Below are 15,475 nucleotides of genomic sequence, written 5' to 3'. Positions count from 1 at the left end.
ATAATACTTTCATCTTATAGGAAAAAACATTGGTCAACTTAAAGGGTAACATTCAATTCTGATATATATTTTGAAAAAAAAACGTGTAATCTAATACTTTTATATCTTATAGCAAATGGCACTGGTCAACTTAAAGCTCAACATTCAATTCGGATTTATACTGTAAATTGGTCAATTGGTTTGAGTAAAGAACTGCGTTATGGATTTACTGCCCGTCGTGCTGTTCAAAGTGGAGTTGAGCTGCTTCTTGGCAGCAGTGGGTGAAACCTTCTTGGAAGGCAAGTTAATGGTGCGCACTTGAAGCTGGTTGAGCTCACGCTGTAATTTCTTAGCCATGTGATAGTCCAAGTGCTCCGGCATGTCTACGCTTTTTATATATTTTTTACACTCAGCGCAGTGCTCCATGGGATTACTGCTCGTGCTGGCTGGAGGCTCTGATGATGGTTTGGCCGCCAAAAATTTTGTAATGCTATTCCCAGGTTTCGTCTTGGCTACGCTGGTGGTGCTAGCTGTCTTTTTAGACTTTTTAGTTGCAGTGAGCTTGGACGGAGGTGAACTAGTACTTGTGGTTGAAGCGTTCAGGCGTTTGCGCTGCATTTCCTCGCGGCGTTCGTTGCGTATTTGATGGCTCAGCTGCTGGGCAAAGTGATGATCACGATGAGTCTGCAATGCCTTGAGATCATCGGGAATTTGTGCGCCGCACTCCTCACACTTGACCATGGTAATAAGATCTGTGCTCAGCACAGGCTGAGCATACTCAGCATAGCTCTTAGTGTAATCTTGGCTGGGACTCTCTTGCTCCAATTTGCGCTTCGATGTGGAGGGCTGCATGTCTAATATTTCAGTATTTTCTTCTACTTTGGCGCTACTTGCTTCAATCTCATCCAGCTCAGCAACCAAATCGTTCATATCTGCAGAGTCTTCATTTGCAGCAGCTTCTTCGCTTGTTTGATCCTTCGCCTTTTGTAGCTTCAAGTAATTAGCAAAGAAACTTTCCTTAAGCTCAGGTGGCGTTGAAGTCGGTATTTCGCCGTTTTCCTCTGCCACAGTTGCTTCTATTAGTTTGCGCTTGTACGTTTCAAAGACGCTTTTCTTAGCTGCAGGCACCGTTGCTTCTGCTTCACTTGGCGCTGGCTTTGGCGGCAACTCCTTTTCAGCTTCCACAGCTTTTGCTTCTGCTTTGCCTGCTTGCAAATAGTTGGCAAAGAAACTTTTCATTTTAGCTGCCTCGCTGGGCTTTGCCTTCGGCTCCACAACTGCTGGCTTTTCTACATGATCCTCCTCTGCGCTGATGCGCCGCTTCTTAGCTGCTTGATTGGCGAACATAGCTTGAAGACTGTTTTGCGCATTGGACGCCGTTTCAAATTTGCCCACGCTAAGGCCCAGAAAGCGAATGGCATTGTTCAATGCAGAATCGCCGCCTGCGCGCAAGAATGTCTTAGTATTAGTTTTGATTAGCTCCAAGGCTTGCTTCGCTAGTGTCTCTTGATCGCATTGAGTAATTGGAGCGGAGCGTGAACTGGAAACTTCCTCGCCGTCAATTTCCTGCACGTATTGCACCACCATTTGCTTTGCTTTGCGATTGTTTTCCATAAAGTCCTTTTCCAGGCGATCGTTGATCTCACTGGATAGTTCACTCAGCCAATGCTCCAGAGTTTTCAAGCCTGTTATGTTGTTGCGTCCAGGAAATTTCTTGCAGCAGCCTATGCTTTTGCTGTAGAAGCGGGGCGTCACCGCCTCCAGATCAATGCCGCGAGCAATAAGATGCAACCAATTGCTGCAAGTATTTTGTTTATTAAATGATCATTAATTTGTTATCTCTACTCACCCGCTCTTGTCGTCTAGCTTGCGTTGCAGCTCTGCTTCGCTAAACTTGAGCACCTGGCCCAGGAACTTAACGCCCAGCGTTTCGCACACCGTCTCACCAAACTTGCCACCCAAGCCCTTGATCTTGCCTACTGGCAGCGTATCGAATAGTCCTGGTATCTCCGCCAGCGGTAATATTGTCTGCTTGTTGGGCTTGTTCATGCCAGCTGCCAGCTTAGCGAGTATCTTGTTGTGCGCAATGCCCGCTGAGCATTCATAGCCCGTCTCCGCTTTGACAGCTGCACGCACCTCGCCCGCTATGCTGGCGCCAATCAGCAGCCGTAAGTCGCTTTGACGCACGGCAGGCAAGTCATTGTGATCATAAGACAGCATGAAGCGCGCATCATCCACGTAGGGATTGGCAAAACGATTGGTGATCTTGTTTACGTATTCTCCAATGCACTCATAGCCAACTGAAAAAGTATTCACCAGCTCCTGGGGCTTTAGTGTATATTCGCCTGTTTGCAGCTGCTCCATGCGCTTGTTAACCGTCTCGGTAACGTCCAGGTATGCCTCATCAACCGAAGCTCTCTCCAGTTTCTGTGTGAAACGCTGCAGCACATTTGCCACTTCCTTGCCTGCATCACGATATTTGCTGGTATCTGCTTTCTCCCTTATGTTGGGCACCTTGCACAGGATTATATCGTGACACAGCTCCTTGGCCTCATCACCTCGCATGTGTCTAGTGACGCCCTTGGCACGCGCTGCATAGTTGACAGCTATAATGCCGCCACCACGCCAAGGATTATACTGCACCACCGCCAGCGGCTTTCCCTGGTATCTGCAAGTGGTGAAATATAGTAAAACATAGCACGCTTATTTATTCACATAATTACTCCGGCTGCATTTTCTCCTCGACTTGGCAAAAGAAACAATCCATATCCACCAGCAATATAACGCGATCATATTTATTTTGCATGCCCACAAAGGCACGCGTCGAGCTGCTCATCTTGTTGAATTGTTTATCTTTATTTCATTTGGCGCTTATTAATTGTTTACTGCGCGGATAACTTCGCTTTTGTACACTGAAAATACCAAAAATAAAATACTGCAACTGAACAGCTGATGCCAGTTGGCAACGCGTATTTTTCAAGTTAGTTGGCAATACTTTGTCATTGCCATTGAAAAATGTAAACAGGCGAATTTGTTTGTCTAATTAATTTATGCAGTGAGAGTGCAAATAGTTTTATTTATTTTTTTTTTAATATCTGTGCGGGTCTAAAAAATGTAAAAAAAAAATGTGCATTGTATATGAAATAAACGTACAAATAAGAATAAGAATACAACACCCACGACGCTAACTTCTCTGTGATTTTTGTATGTATGCAGGATTATGAATGAAAATTTAATTAGCTGTTAATAAATTAAGTAAGTTTATGTTAAACTAAAGCAGTGAAGGTTAAGAACTGCATATTGCAAGTTTTGTTGTGTAACTTAATACGTTGTTATGGCCTTAGTTGCGGCATATTATATAAACTCTTGGCAAACCGCAACTTTATTGATTTTTATACTCCAAATGCAGCGCACACAGTCAGACAAATATACATATATATATGCATACACACGCACTTACGCATACACATACTTTCATTCTTATTCCAATCAGATCTGGGTTAATGCACGCATTCCCATTTATTATTATCAACGCCATTATTGACCGCTCAGAAATAGCAAAATATTTCTATTTCCGGTTTTTGTATTCTTTTTGCGTTGCCCCTTTTATAGCGCCGGCGTTGGGTGCGTCACATGCCGCGAGTTTTTTTTTATTTATGCTTGCCATCCTTTCGCTATGGCTTAATCCTAATTAGGCAAACACACGTAGGCAAGCTGCCCTAGGCCCCAGCTCCATGTGCGTCAAGTGGCAGTTATATTTATTGCATGCCTAAATGCTGTGACAGTTAATAGTGTGGGTGGGTGTGATTGCTGGCCAGGGGGTTGGGGTTAGAGGTGGTTGGACTATAAGTAGTGCTGTGACCTAATTTTACGGAAGTGACAGGTGCAGCACTGACCTGTAGTAATTTATAAAGTCAGGTTCATAAAAAATCACTTTTCGACTTGTGTTTAGTTGATTGTAAACACATAACTAATTACATAGTATACAGTAGACACTCGAGTAAATATTTTAGTGCTTAACGTAACAAATGCCTGCTTGATGATTTCATTTAATAAATTCATAAAGATTGATTGCTTTTTTCATTGTTTGCCCGCATTTGAATGCCAGAGATATTATTATTAAAAATTCGACTTAATTAAATAGTGCGTAATTCAAGCCGTCTAACCCACAGTTAGTGCTTCTAGAATTACGCTAAAGACCGCCCCCAGAACACAATTATGTTAATGGCACTTGGCTGCTGCTCTATACAGCAGCAGCAGCAGCAACAGCAACCACTTGACCGAGCTGAGAACGGCAGCGGCAGCAGCAACCCACTCGAGTTAGCTATCTGCGAGTCAGTCGTTGCCGAACGCCGCTCGATGAAGTCATTCGGGGCGTTGTATCGCGCTTTGTCTGATTACTTGAGTAATATTTTGTGTGCTTTTTGCTTGCAGCAGTTGTCGTCGGCATGGTGAAGATACTGCAGGCGTATAACTTTGCCAAGCAGCAGACTTATGCGCTCAATGGAGACATACTGGCGGCCACGCTGATTGGCAACAATCGCATTGCCATCAGCAGCGCGGAGCAGTTCATAGAGATCTATGACATAGCAGGCAAGCCCAAGGAGGAGCTTTTGGAGCAGCAGCAGCAGCAGGAATATGCAACAGTGCATGAGGAACAGTCAGCCGGCGATACTGCATCGCCCACGCCGGCGAACGATGAGCGTCTGCCCAATCGATACACGCTAGCCACCGTGGGTGAAGTGGTGCAGCTAATTTACTGCGAGGCGGGTGAGTAGCTCAATCAGCAGTCTTGCAACATTTGCTTATGCTTTATTTTTTGAATAGGCAAGTACTTGCTTACTTTGGAGAAGGAGCAAGCTGGCAGTCCAGTGCATTCGAATAGCACCAGCATTAGTTGCACCTCCAGCAGCAACAGCAACACAGTCTGCTCCGAGGATGACACCAAAATGTTTGTGCGCATCTATGCCAACTTTTGGAAGTTCGCAGACGCCAAGCTCAACGAGCTGCCTATTACCATACGCATTGCCTCCATGACCACACCAAAGACACCGCTGGCCGAGGTATCGATGTCATTGAGCTGCCGCTGCGTAGTCCGCCCGAGCTGGTGCAATGCTGTCAGACCTCGGGCAACATTATAGTGAGCAGTCGCGATCGCATCTATCTCTATGAGTATACGCTCTGCGTGCACGAGAATACGCAGCCGCGTTTCCTCCTTCATCGATTTTCTGCCCTTCAAGTTCTTTGTGCAGCTGAACTTTGTGCCATTGCGTCTGTGTCTGGCGGAGAATGTCATTGCCTGCCTCAGTCATCGTTATTGCGTTGCGTTCAAGGTGGTGGATGCGCTGGCCAACAAAGGCTGCAGCTACGGGCGCAGCAGCGCAGGATATCAGCTGCCTGGACAATGACTACGTAGTCGATGAGCCCTTGTCGGAGTCGCTTAGCCTGGGCAGCAAGGGCAGCGCGGCGCCTGTTAGCAGCACGCACAGTCAGAGCTGCGAAAGCGACTCGCTGCAGTCCTCCAGCAGCGGCGTCAACAAGCCAGCACTGGCCAATGGTGCTGGTCTAGCCGGACGCACGCCCTTGGACTTTAATGTGGCGCGACTGGTCAACAGCGCCAATGGACGTGAATTTGAGCCTGAGCTGCGCTCTCAGTGGGATCAATGTGAACACGGAGGCAGTCGCTGCGGCATCGGCGGCGGCGAGGACAACTCTCTGGAGATTACTATAGCACCACAGCGTGCTGCGGATATCAAAATCAAACTGATCAACGAAGCCAAGGCTATGAATGTGCGTGGCATGGCTGCGGGCGGCAGCAATTCTCTAGAGGATGCCTCTGTGCAGTACGATGTGCGCAAGCTGCTGCAGATTTGCATGAAGAGCTCGGAGCCGCAGTCGCGCGTGCTGGACATATTGCGCTGCATGGATCTTAAGGCGATTTATCAGCGCTGCGGCGAGCAGCTGGACGAGGAGGATGAGTACGACATGGGTAATCAGCAGGTGCCCAGTGCTGTGACCACCTTCAAGCATGCAAATCGTCGCACTCTAAAGTCCGCGCAACATCAGCGCTGCGTGGGACATGCGCTGCTCGTGGCCAGCAGCGTCGATGGTTATCTCTATCAGTTCTGCGCCCAGGGCAAATGGTACAGCGAGAACGAGAAGCCAGTGGCCACTTACAGCTTTACGGCGCCCGTGCTGCAAGTGCATCTCAATGACTATGTGGTGTATGCAGTCACCTCGGAGTCTGTGGAGACGCATACCTCACGCATTGGACACAAGCTGTTTCACAATCGCTTCGAGTATCCCAGCATAGGTGGTCTGTTCCCCGAGGAATCTTCGCCAGATGTTAGCGCTGCCATTGCTGTCATAGGTCTGGCCGCCTTTATGCATGTGCAGTTTGTCTGCGTCAATCGCGAGCAGCTGGTGCTCATTACCAATGCAGCGCTGGAGCAGCACAAGCGTCGCAGCACTGGCGAGGTGGCTGTGGTGACAGTGAAGCGCAACATAGCCGCGCGGCTGATAGCGGAAGCGAAGGCCAAGCATAGTCTGCTTAGAAGCAGCAGCAACTCCGCACCTGCTTCAGTGTTGAACGAATGGACGCTGTATAGCTTGGAGGTGCCACATGTGGAGCACATTGTTGAGGATCTCGAGGGCATAGCAGGAGTCCTATCGCAGCGCTAGCAGCTGCAACTTTTACGATCTCATGGAGGAGGCGCATGTCATGCTGCGCTTGAGTCTCACGCTGCAGGGCGAACGTCTAAGCGCAGAGCGTGAGCAGCAGCTGCGTCAGATGTTCACATTGAATTGCCGCAAGCTGGCGGATTTCTCCATACGGTAAGTAGCATTAGCAGCTTCTAAATTTGAACTAAGCAAACGCTTTGCTTGCAGCTCCAGCAAGCAGGAGGTTTATCTGCAGGCCACGGGCTTCTACAAGATGTGCCAGCTGCAGCTTGTGGAGATTTATAACAACTACATAGCGCAGTTTATGTGCGGCGATCAAGCGGCGGACACCACACAGCTGGTGGGACTCATCTATACTGTAAAGCTCTTTCTGCTCAGCCTGGGCACAGATCGCTTAAAGTCCTCGTTTCTGCATCAGCTGGTGGCGCCTTATTTTACGCCCCCGCGCGTGTTGCCGCCTGGCTATAAGCAAGTGCCGCTGTCGCAGGAATTTCTCAACATGTTCATCAAGCATGCGCCGGCGGATATACCACAGATTATGCTCAGCTCGCCCGTTGTAGCGGATGCCATGGGCATTGAGCTTATCAATTATTTGAAGTACTTGGAAACGCTGACGCCCGATGAGCAGCTGCTGCTCGCTGTTACCGCCTGTCGCATGTCCAACTATCTGCTGGCCCAGGAGACCATAGCGAAGTGCTCACGCCGTGCTTTGGCCACAGCGCTCATCAAGCACAAGAACGTGCTCTTCGATGACAGCACAGTGCTCTATCAACGTCGCCAGCAGCAGGCAGCGGATCATTCGCAGTCACAGTTTCCAGCACGCAAGCGTCAGCGTCAGGCCAAAGGCAAGAACAAAGCGTCAACACCCACGCCCAATGCTATTGTATCCTTTTCGGATTTCTGCGAAACGATTCTGCTAGCCACAGAGCAGGCGGCTCTCATTGAAGCCATTAGCGATGCCTTCATACATGCGCTCTGCATGGAGCACAGCCTAACGTTGGATGTGGTGCTGCAGCTGTTCCTCAACTACATTGCCTCGCACATTGGCCAGAAGGGCTATCAGTCCTCGCAGAAGGTGTTCATCAATATACTACAAGTCTATTACTATGATCTCTATGATGTGAGCTCGTCGCAGCAGGCGGCTGAGGTGCGTTCGCAGACGCCGCCGCAGCTGGATGATGACTACGATGAGGAGTGCAGCAGCTCGCGTGCGCCGTCGATACACAGCGAGGCGGATGTGCAGTCCTTGTCGAGCTCTTGCGCCAGCTCTGCGCCAGATGAGCGCTCATCAATAAGCGGGCGCCAGCAGCGCATTGTATACGATCAGCTGCAGGATCAGCAGGGCTCGCCCTATCAGAAACGCAGCTCGAATGCATCGCTGTCGCAGCTGCAGCCAGACGATGATCAGGCGGCCACAAATCTTAAGGGTCTCAAGATACTCTTTCGCATGTATATGGGCAGGCTGAAAGGTCTGAGTGATCTCATTACAGATCTGCAGCCAGCGGATGTGGAGCAGCAAAGTAGTCGTGAGGATTTTCTTAATCTACGCATGGAATGCATTGCCTACATGGTGGGCATGGCGCCCAATTACTGCGCCAAGCCGAGTGTGCGCAGCGTCAGCGACGCGCTCAACAACAAGCTCATCTTTGTGCCCTACATACCCGACTACAAGCTAGCCGAGGGCGAGGAGTTTGAGCGGCACATCAAGGCTTACATCAGACCCATACCCTGCCTGTTGGAGCGGCCGCAGTACCTAAATCGCTTGCCGCCCTTCGAGCGTGGCGACTTCAGCTATCCCAAGAAGGACGAGGGCGAGTTTGAAGTGCGCTTTACCGCTTGGCACAATGAGCTGCTAACGCTGACACTCAAAATTCAAAGTCTCTTGGCCGCCAGCAAAATTGATCGCGAGATTATCTCAGAGTTCTTGGCCTTTATACAGAAGGCGCCGCAGCTGATGGGCATTGATAGCTTCTTGGTTATAATATTGCCCAAGAATTTGGCCATCAACTATATGCTGAGCTTCTGTCCGGCCTACTTGTGGCAATATGGCAAGGTAAGCCTTGATATAAACAGTTTATTTGCTTATAAATAAAACTTTTGTATTTTCATTGCAGTCCTGTGGCTTTACACCAAAGCATTGGGAGTCCTTGCTGCGCAAGATACTGAGTAAACAGGAAACGTTGAAAGATTGGAAAGCACATGTGGCAGGTAAGAGCACTCTTCAAATATTTAAATTTGTATTATATTAATGCTTTTATTTTATAGAAATCTTAAACAATCTTGTGGCTGAGCTGAGCTTCGAGGAGCTGCTGCAATGCTTTCCCAGCGAAGTTATACAGAACCGCAACACAGCGCAATACTTTGCCAAGGAATTTGCCGACACCTGCGTGCTGTATGAGCATGAGCAGCTGGTGTTCAAGACGCCAGAGCAGCCGGCGGGTGGACGCGCACACTTGCCCATGGACAACATCGACGAGGATAATGTGTTCGAGCTAACTCTACGTAAGGCGGTGGCCAAGCAGCGCAGCATTGCGCTGCGCTCTATGATCGAGTCGACGGGCACGCAGCTGTTTGATGCCACCAGCAATCCTATGTATAATCTCTGAGCTGTGTGGGTACAGAATTGAATTTAAAAAACAAAAACGTTATCACTTTGCAAATGGATAAGATTGATATTAACTAGACATGTAGAGTTACACGTATATACATACACATATATCAAGTTTATATATAGCACTTTGTAATAACTCAACTAAGAATGCGACTAGGCATTATTTATATTGTTTTTGTTTGAGCAACAAGCGCAACACTACTGTATCGGTCGGTATTAATTATAATTATAGTCGTGCTAGCTAAATGATTTATGTTAATAATCACTGTCGAACATTTATGGGTTGTACCTTATAATATGCAATGCAGTATTCGCTAGTAGCAAGCCATATTAAACCAGTTAAGAGTCTGTCGTAATGCTTTATGTTATCACTAAGTTATATTTTATTATAATTAGCTTAAACTCCTCTCTCTCTGACTATCTCAACACACACACACATACATACACTCCAACATCAAGTGATATTTTTATTAAATTCTTGCATCAAGTTTTAACAATAAATTCAACTAATTGCAAACAAATTTTAAACTCTAGTAAGTGGGCGTGTGGGGCGTACTCCAGACATAATTAAATCAACAAAAAAATGCACAAAAACATGCCTTAAAATGTAAATGGTTGTGTGTAAAATGGAAACTAGATTACTTTTAAACAATTCGCTCAGCTGAACGGACTTAAGCATGGAGGAGTGCCCGGCAGTCGCTGTTGAGCAAAAGGACAACACTGCAGATAATCAGCTTAACGCGCTGATCATACAGATAGGTCAATTCGGTAGATATCAAATTATTAACTATGTGATGCTCTGTCTGCCCATCTTCTTCATAAGCTCCACAAGCTTCTCATATGTTTTTACTTCCGGTAATGTGCATCACAGGTGAGTTATTCATCAAGTGCCAATTGGTTTCTAATGCAAATACTTGCAGGTGCGATATACCTCAATGTGATACTGCGAATAGCAGCTTTATAGAGCCTTGGCTTAACTTTACCACGCCAGAGTCCTCTGGAACTTGGTCCAGCTGTGAGCAGTATGCGGCCGTGCCTGGCAATGAATTTAACTGCGATGAGGAGCAGTTCAATAGCAGCCACATAGTGCCCTGCGAGGCAGGATACAAGTTTGTGGATAAAGAAAACACCATTGCCACTGAGGTAAGTATCTATGCCATGGATATGGAATACGATTGATTATTAAATTATGCTTCTTGTTCGTTTTAATTTCAGTTTAATTTGCATTGCCAGGATGAGAGTTTGCTTTCGTTTGCTCGCACTGCATCCAATCTGGGATCGTTGGTGGGTGTGCCCATAGGTGGCTACATGTCAGATCGGTAAGGCAAGCAGCTCAGCTTTATAGCTGCTCATATTAAATTTTACTCGAATGTTGCAGCTATGGACGCAAGACCACGCTGGTTGTCGCTGGCGTTTTCAGCGCCTTCGCCGGTCTGGCAGTCTCCCATGCCATCGGCTTCTATAGTTTCATCAGCCTGCAGTTTTTGACCATGGTTATCAGCGCTCCCATATACTCCTGCGCATTTCTGCTGGCTATTGAGCTGGTGGGACCTAAGCATCGCCTGCTGGTGTCCACCATTGTCAACATGAACATAGGCCTGGGCAAAGCTACGCTGGGCTACTTGGCCAAATATTTGCTGGACTGGCGTGACCTGCTGCGTGCTGTTTACACGCCAGCGCTACTGCATCTATTGCTTATATGCTACATACCGGAGAGCGTGCGCTGGCTGCTCAGTCGCTCTAAGGAACTTGAAGTGTTGGAAATACTGCGAAGAGCTGCCAGAGTGAACCGCCGCGAAGTTACAGAAGCGCAGCTCTCCGAACTGTTGCGTGCTAATCGTAAGATGCTTGCAGAGTCTTCAGCTTGTGGTGGTCACTACAGCATGCGACAGGTGTTTGGAGCCTTGAGACTGCGCATTCTTATCTGTTCGTTGTTGTTTATGGGATCTCAGTTTATTAACATTAGCTTAATATTGAACTCTATGGAATTGCAGGGCAACAAGTTCTATAATTTTATTTTTCTGGGCTTTATGCAATTGCCAGCCGAACTGTTGGCTCCACTCATAATGCATCGCATTGGACGACGCTGGGGTGTCTGCCTAAGCTTCAGCTTGAGCTCCTTGCTGCTGTTAATCTTTGTGGCTGTGGACTGGAGTGAGTGGACTGCGCCTGCCTTGCTTATTAATACTTTTCTATGCTTACTTGCAGATCATTTCATATTAAGCCGCTGTCTCTATCTGGTGGCCAGTTTGTTTGCCATAAGCAGCGGCTCAATCATTTACTTCTTCACCACAGAAATATTCCCCACCAACTGCAGGCATAGGATGCTGGCCTTTTTGGGAATGATAGCACGCATTGGCAGCACCTCAGCGCAATATATAACTCTACTGGTAACTAAGCCCAACTATAAACTAATACTAACTTGGCTAACGGACCAATTTACTTGCAGCTGCATTACTACAAATACGCACCGCATTTGCTTTTGGCCGTAATTGGCCTAATATGCGCCGTTTTGCCCGTGTTTTTGCCTGATACGGCAAACTGTGTGCTGCCCACCACTTTGGAGGAAGCCAAGGCCATGGATAAACCCACGCAGAAGCCAACAGAGCAAACCAAAAGTGTCTAACCAGCGACTGAAAAGCATAAACATTTATTGAAAGTTTCAATTTAGCTTTGGGCTAACAAACTGATTGTCTTTTCTAATAAAAGTTTATTGATCTTGTATAAATTCTTCAAAGTCATTGGACAGTTTGATTAATCTGCGTTGTAATGACATATCAGATTATATAGTGTTGAAAGATAATATCTGTCATATATCTGCAGAGGGACTACTATTAAAAAAATTAAGTATAATCAGTGATTTATATATTTGTTTGCTATTTTTATCACATGCACAAGTGTATATTGGCTGATTTGAAATATATACGTAGATATTTGTCAAACGTCAGATAGACGCGCATTATAAGAAGAGAAATTCCCAAATAAATATAAAACTTACCATTCCAATTACTTAACCTTATCTATTTATTCACAAGCAAGAACACATTGACCCATTGACAAATCAAACAAAGGGCAACAGCTGCTTATGAGCCCGTGCTCGATGATAAAAAGCAATCAATATGCCATTTATTTGTTATCAATCAATAAACTAGCGTTAAAGACATTAAGAGACTAAATGCGAACAACAAACAAACTGAATTATAAGCAAAGCAAACTTATGATAAGCGCCAAAGAGCGTTAGTCTAAACTCGATAAAGAGAACAAACGCATAGAGAGCGCGTGAGCAAGAGAGCAGCGGATCGCATGCCGACAAGTGTCGTAATCAGTGCGTCAGTAAGCGAGCCAAAAAAGAGAAACGAGACAAGCACAGCACAGACAAAACTTAAATACTCTCTAAATTTATGTACAACTGCTTGGCAGCTAGAGTGCATATGCCCCATTTAAGCGTAGAGTATAATCAATATCAACATCCAACCAGTTGATTTGCTGGTCACACAAAGCAAGAGTCGTAGTCAGTGAGCAGCGTTGCTCCCAGCTAGACGCTCGAGTGAAGAGCGCCACAACGAAATCGAAAATACGCTTTGGTGCTATACGCGTACCAAGGGAGGGAGGAGGGCTATAAAAAGCCCACAACGAACCACGAGAATATTTATAAATCGCGCGCATTTGACGCTACAAATAAAAAGTGCATTTTAACACGTGGATAATCACAAGGCAGACAACAATAAATAACTCGGACTGTAACTGAAACCAGTTCACAAATAATTGTACAAATGTTAGTCAAAAATCGTAGTTCCAATGGCGCTGCCGCTGCTGCTGCTGCCAACGAAAATCCAGCAGCGTGCAATGGCAATGGCCATGCTGCGGACACCGAGTCGGAGCGTAAGGCAGCGGGCGAGACGGCTGCGGGGCCGGCGGATGAGAGCGAAGATAATTCGTTGGATGCCATACTTGTGAGAATTGGACAATTTGGACGCTTTCAGATAATTAACTATGTGCTGCTCTGTGTGCCGATGGTGTTTAATGCCTTCTTTTCGATCTCATATGTCTTCACCGCCAGCCCAGTGGTGCACAGGTGAGTTTTGCTGCCAATGTCAGCCAAAGCCAATGTCAAGTTTGCAACTTTTTTGCAGATGCAATATAACGCAGTGCGATAGTCCCAGCAGTTTGTATGAGGCGCCCTGGCTGAATTTTACAGTGCCCTACAACAAGACCGGCTGGGCCTCGTGCAAACGTTACGTATACGGCAATTTAACAGAAGTCGAAGTCATGGACTTCTCCAGTGAAGTGTGTGAACCGGAGTACTTTTCTAATGATACGACAGAAAGCTGCGGCACTGATTTCAAGTTTCGAGATAAAGAAGAAACCATATCAACTGAGGTAAGCGATTAAAAGGGCTATCGACTTGAATTAGTAAATATTTTGAACAAATCTCAAGCTGATAACAAAGCCGTACGTACTACGTCGCGTAATTCGAGAGACTTTGAATGAAATAGAAATTAAATGTTTGTTTTGAAATTGATTCTATTACAGTTTGGCATCTTTTGCGAGGACGAATGGATGCTGCCTTATGAGTGGGCACAATCAATAATGTGGGCCAATTCGTGGGCATACCGCTAGGTGGCTTCTTTGCGGATCGGTAAGCTAACCCAGATTGGCAATCTGAAATCCTTTGCTATGCTAAGCACACTTTCTAATTTGCAGTTATGGCCGTCGCACTATGCTGGCGGTTGCTGGTGCCTTGAGCGCTTTGATGGGACTCCTGCGCTCTGTGTCGAGCAACTACGTTATGTTCCTCTGCTTTGAGTTTCTGGACATGGCTGTGGGCAGCACTTTGTTCCCCACTGCATTTTTGCTGGCCATTGAGCTGGTTGGCCCCAAGCGTCGCGTGGCAGCTGCCACCATCATTACGATATTCTATGCTCTGGGTGAAGCCTTTTTGGGCATATTGGCATCGCAAGTGCAAAATTGGCGCTGGCTCTTGCGCATTCTGTATGCACCAGCGATACTGCAAATACTGTTTCTCTGGATATTGCCCGAGAGCGTGCGCTGGCTGCTCAGTCAGGGCAAGGAGCAGCGGGCGGCGGCTGTGCTGAGGCGCGCAGCGCATATTAATAAGCGCGACCTGCCCGAGCAGCAGCTGGATGAGCTGCTGGCTAGTAATCGCGAGAAGCTGCAGCAGACCAATGAGAGTCAGTATCCAATTATGAAGACTGCGCGCTTCTTTGTCTGGCGCATTGCCAATTGCTGCTTTTGTTGGTTCACACACACGCTGATTGCCTTGGGTCTGAGTCTCAATTCGGTGAATCTCGGCGGCAACAAGTACAATAACTTCATGCTGAATGGCTTTGTGCAGATTCCGGGCCTGCTGTTGCCGCTCATCATTATGGATCGCATTGGCCGCAGGTATTCGCTTTGCATGTCTCTCTTGTTGTGCGCCATTTGCATGGGCGCCTCGGCAGCTGTTGGCACGGGTAAGCTCAATCGAATAATTTTGCTAGAGTCAACTCAATTAAAGTTTATTTACCGTATTCATTACAGCTAATTATGCCAGCGCCTTGACACTCTTTCTGATTGGCAAAATGGCCATCACCTGCAGCTTTCAGATCTTGTACTTCTTCACCTCTGAGATCTTTCCCACAAACGTGCGCAACAGCTTGCTCTCGCTCTGCTCCATGGTGGGACGCATTGGCTCCATGCTGGCACCCCAAACCACATTGCTTGTAAGTGTTCCCATGGCTCACAAGCATATGCGGCAACTAACTCGCTTTATTTTCAGACCGGCTACTATCAGCATGCGCCGTCTATATTGTTTGCCACGTTCGCCTTGGTCAGCGGCCTATTGACGCTGGCATTTCCCGAAACTGCTGACAAAGTGCTGCCCACAACAATGGAGGATGCGCGTGATCTGGATGCTGCGCGCCGTAGACGCACGGGCGGTGCTGAGAACGAGGCTACTAACAAATCTTGGTGATATCAAAAGCGGAATTATGAGAAGACAGTGCAGGGATTTGAAATGCCAATTGGCCAAAGATTTTAAGCATTTCTTGTTGATTTTATATTTTTAAACTGTTATTTAAAGTATTAGCTAAACTGAAACTGTCAGGAACTATTTGTATAATAAGAATATTTTTAAACGCTTAAAGAACTTTCATTGCTTACCTACATTGCTTGGAGAGAATAAACCAAAGCTGGGACACACAA

The 15,475-nt window shown here is 46.8% G+C and overlaps 4 protein-coding genes across 4 annotated transcripts; 3 read left to right on the top strand and 1 right to left on the bottom strand.

Moving 5' to 3' along the window:
* Positions 1-102: 102 nt before the first annotated feature.
* Positions 103-3,517, bottom strand: LOC108598281 (DNA polymerase eta). The gene is made up of 4 exons (XM_017984897.2): positions 3,452-3,517; positions 2,703-2,815; positions 1,829-2,647; positions 103-1,777 (listed from the first exon to the last, which is right to left on the bottom strand). The coding sequence occupies exons 1-4, from the start codon at positions 3,515-3,517 to the stop codon at positions 172-174; spliced, it is 2,604 nt and encodes an 867-aa protein (XP_017840386.2). The 3' UTR covers positions 103-171.
* An 872-nt stretch (positions 3,518-4,389) lies between these two features.
* LOC108600640 lies at positions 4,390-9,712 on the top strand. The gene is given in 9 exon segments (XM_033293563.1): positions 4,390-4,749; positions 4,807-5,040; positions 5,043-5,191; positions 5,193-5,348; positions 5,350-6,639; positions 6,641-6,813; positions 6,868-8,713; positions 8,775-8,868; positions 8,926-9,712. Coding segments are annotated over 9 exon segments (4,605 nt in total). The 5' UTR covers positions 4,390-4,427; the 3' UTR covers positions 9,267-9,712.
* A 236-nt stretch (positions 9,713-9,948) lies between these two features.
* Positions 9,949-11,907, top strand: LOC108598282 (solute carrier family 22 member 7-like). Its single transcript, XM_017984898.2, has 6 exons — positions 9,949-10,142; positions 10,192-10,414; positions 10,487-10,590; positions 10,650-11,425; positions 11,480-11,661; positions 11,721-11,907. The coding sequence occupies exons 1-6, from the start codon at positions 9,949-9,951 to the stop codon at positions 11,895-11,897; spliced, it is 1,656 nt and encodes a 551-aa protein (XP_017840387.2). The 3' UTR covers positions 11,898-11,907.
* Positions 11,908-12,800: 893 nt separating this feature from the next.
* On the top strand, positions 12,801-15,392 carry LOC108598738 (organic cation transporter protein). The gene is given in 7 exon segments (XM_017985471.2): positions 12,801-13,346; positions 13,405-13,651; positions 13,805-13,843; positions 13,846-13,910; positions 13,976-14,745; positions 14,813-14,994; positions 15,051-15,392. Coding segments are annotated over 7 exon segments (1,800 nt in total). The 5' UTR covers positions 12,801-13,044; the 3' UTR covers positions 15,246-15,392.
* The last annotated feature ends 83 nt before the right edge of the window (positions 15,393-15,475 follow it).

This window comes from Drosophila busckii, chromosome 3L, assembly GCF_011750605.1.
Source record: "Drosophila busckii strain San Diego stock center, stock number 13000-0081.31 chromosome 3L, ASM1175060v1, whole genome shotgun sequence".
Lineage (NCBI taxonomy): Eukaryota > Metazoa > Arthropoda > Insecta > Diptera > Drosophilidae > Drosophila > Drosophila busckii.
The sequence above is the reverse complement of the archived record's forward strand: the minus strand, read 5'-3'. Positions and strand labels throughout refer to the sequence as shown.

Excerpts from the sequence above, each read along its gene's own strand:
- LOC108598281 (XM_017984897.2), bottom strand. The coding sequence starts at position 3,517 with ATGGCGTTGATAATAATAAATGGGAATGCGTGCATTAACCCAGATCTG. Across the intron at positions 2,816-3,451 it reads TGATTGGAATAAGAATGAAA|ATGAGCAGCTCGACGCGTGC; the intron begins GTATGTGTATGC and ends CAATTCAACAAG. Across the intron at positions 1,778-1,828 it reads AAGCTAGACGACAAGAGCGG|CAATTGGTTGCATCTTATTG; the intron begins GTGAGTAGAGAT and ends AAATACTTGCAG.
- LOC108598282 (XM_017984898.2), top strand. The coding sequence starts at position 9,949 with ATGGAGGAGTGCCCGGCAGTCGCTGTTGAGCAAAAGGACAACACTGCA. Across the intron at positions 11,426-11,479 it reads CTTTGTGGCTGTGGACTGGA|ATCATTTCATATTAAGCCGC; the intron begins GTGAGTGGACTG and ends GCTTACTTGCAG. Across the intron at positions 11,662-11,720 it reads CGCAATATATAACTCTACTG|CTGCATTACTACAAATACGC; the intron begins GTAACTAAGCCC and ends ATTTACTTGCAG.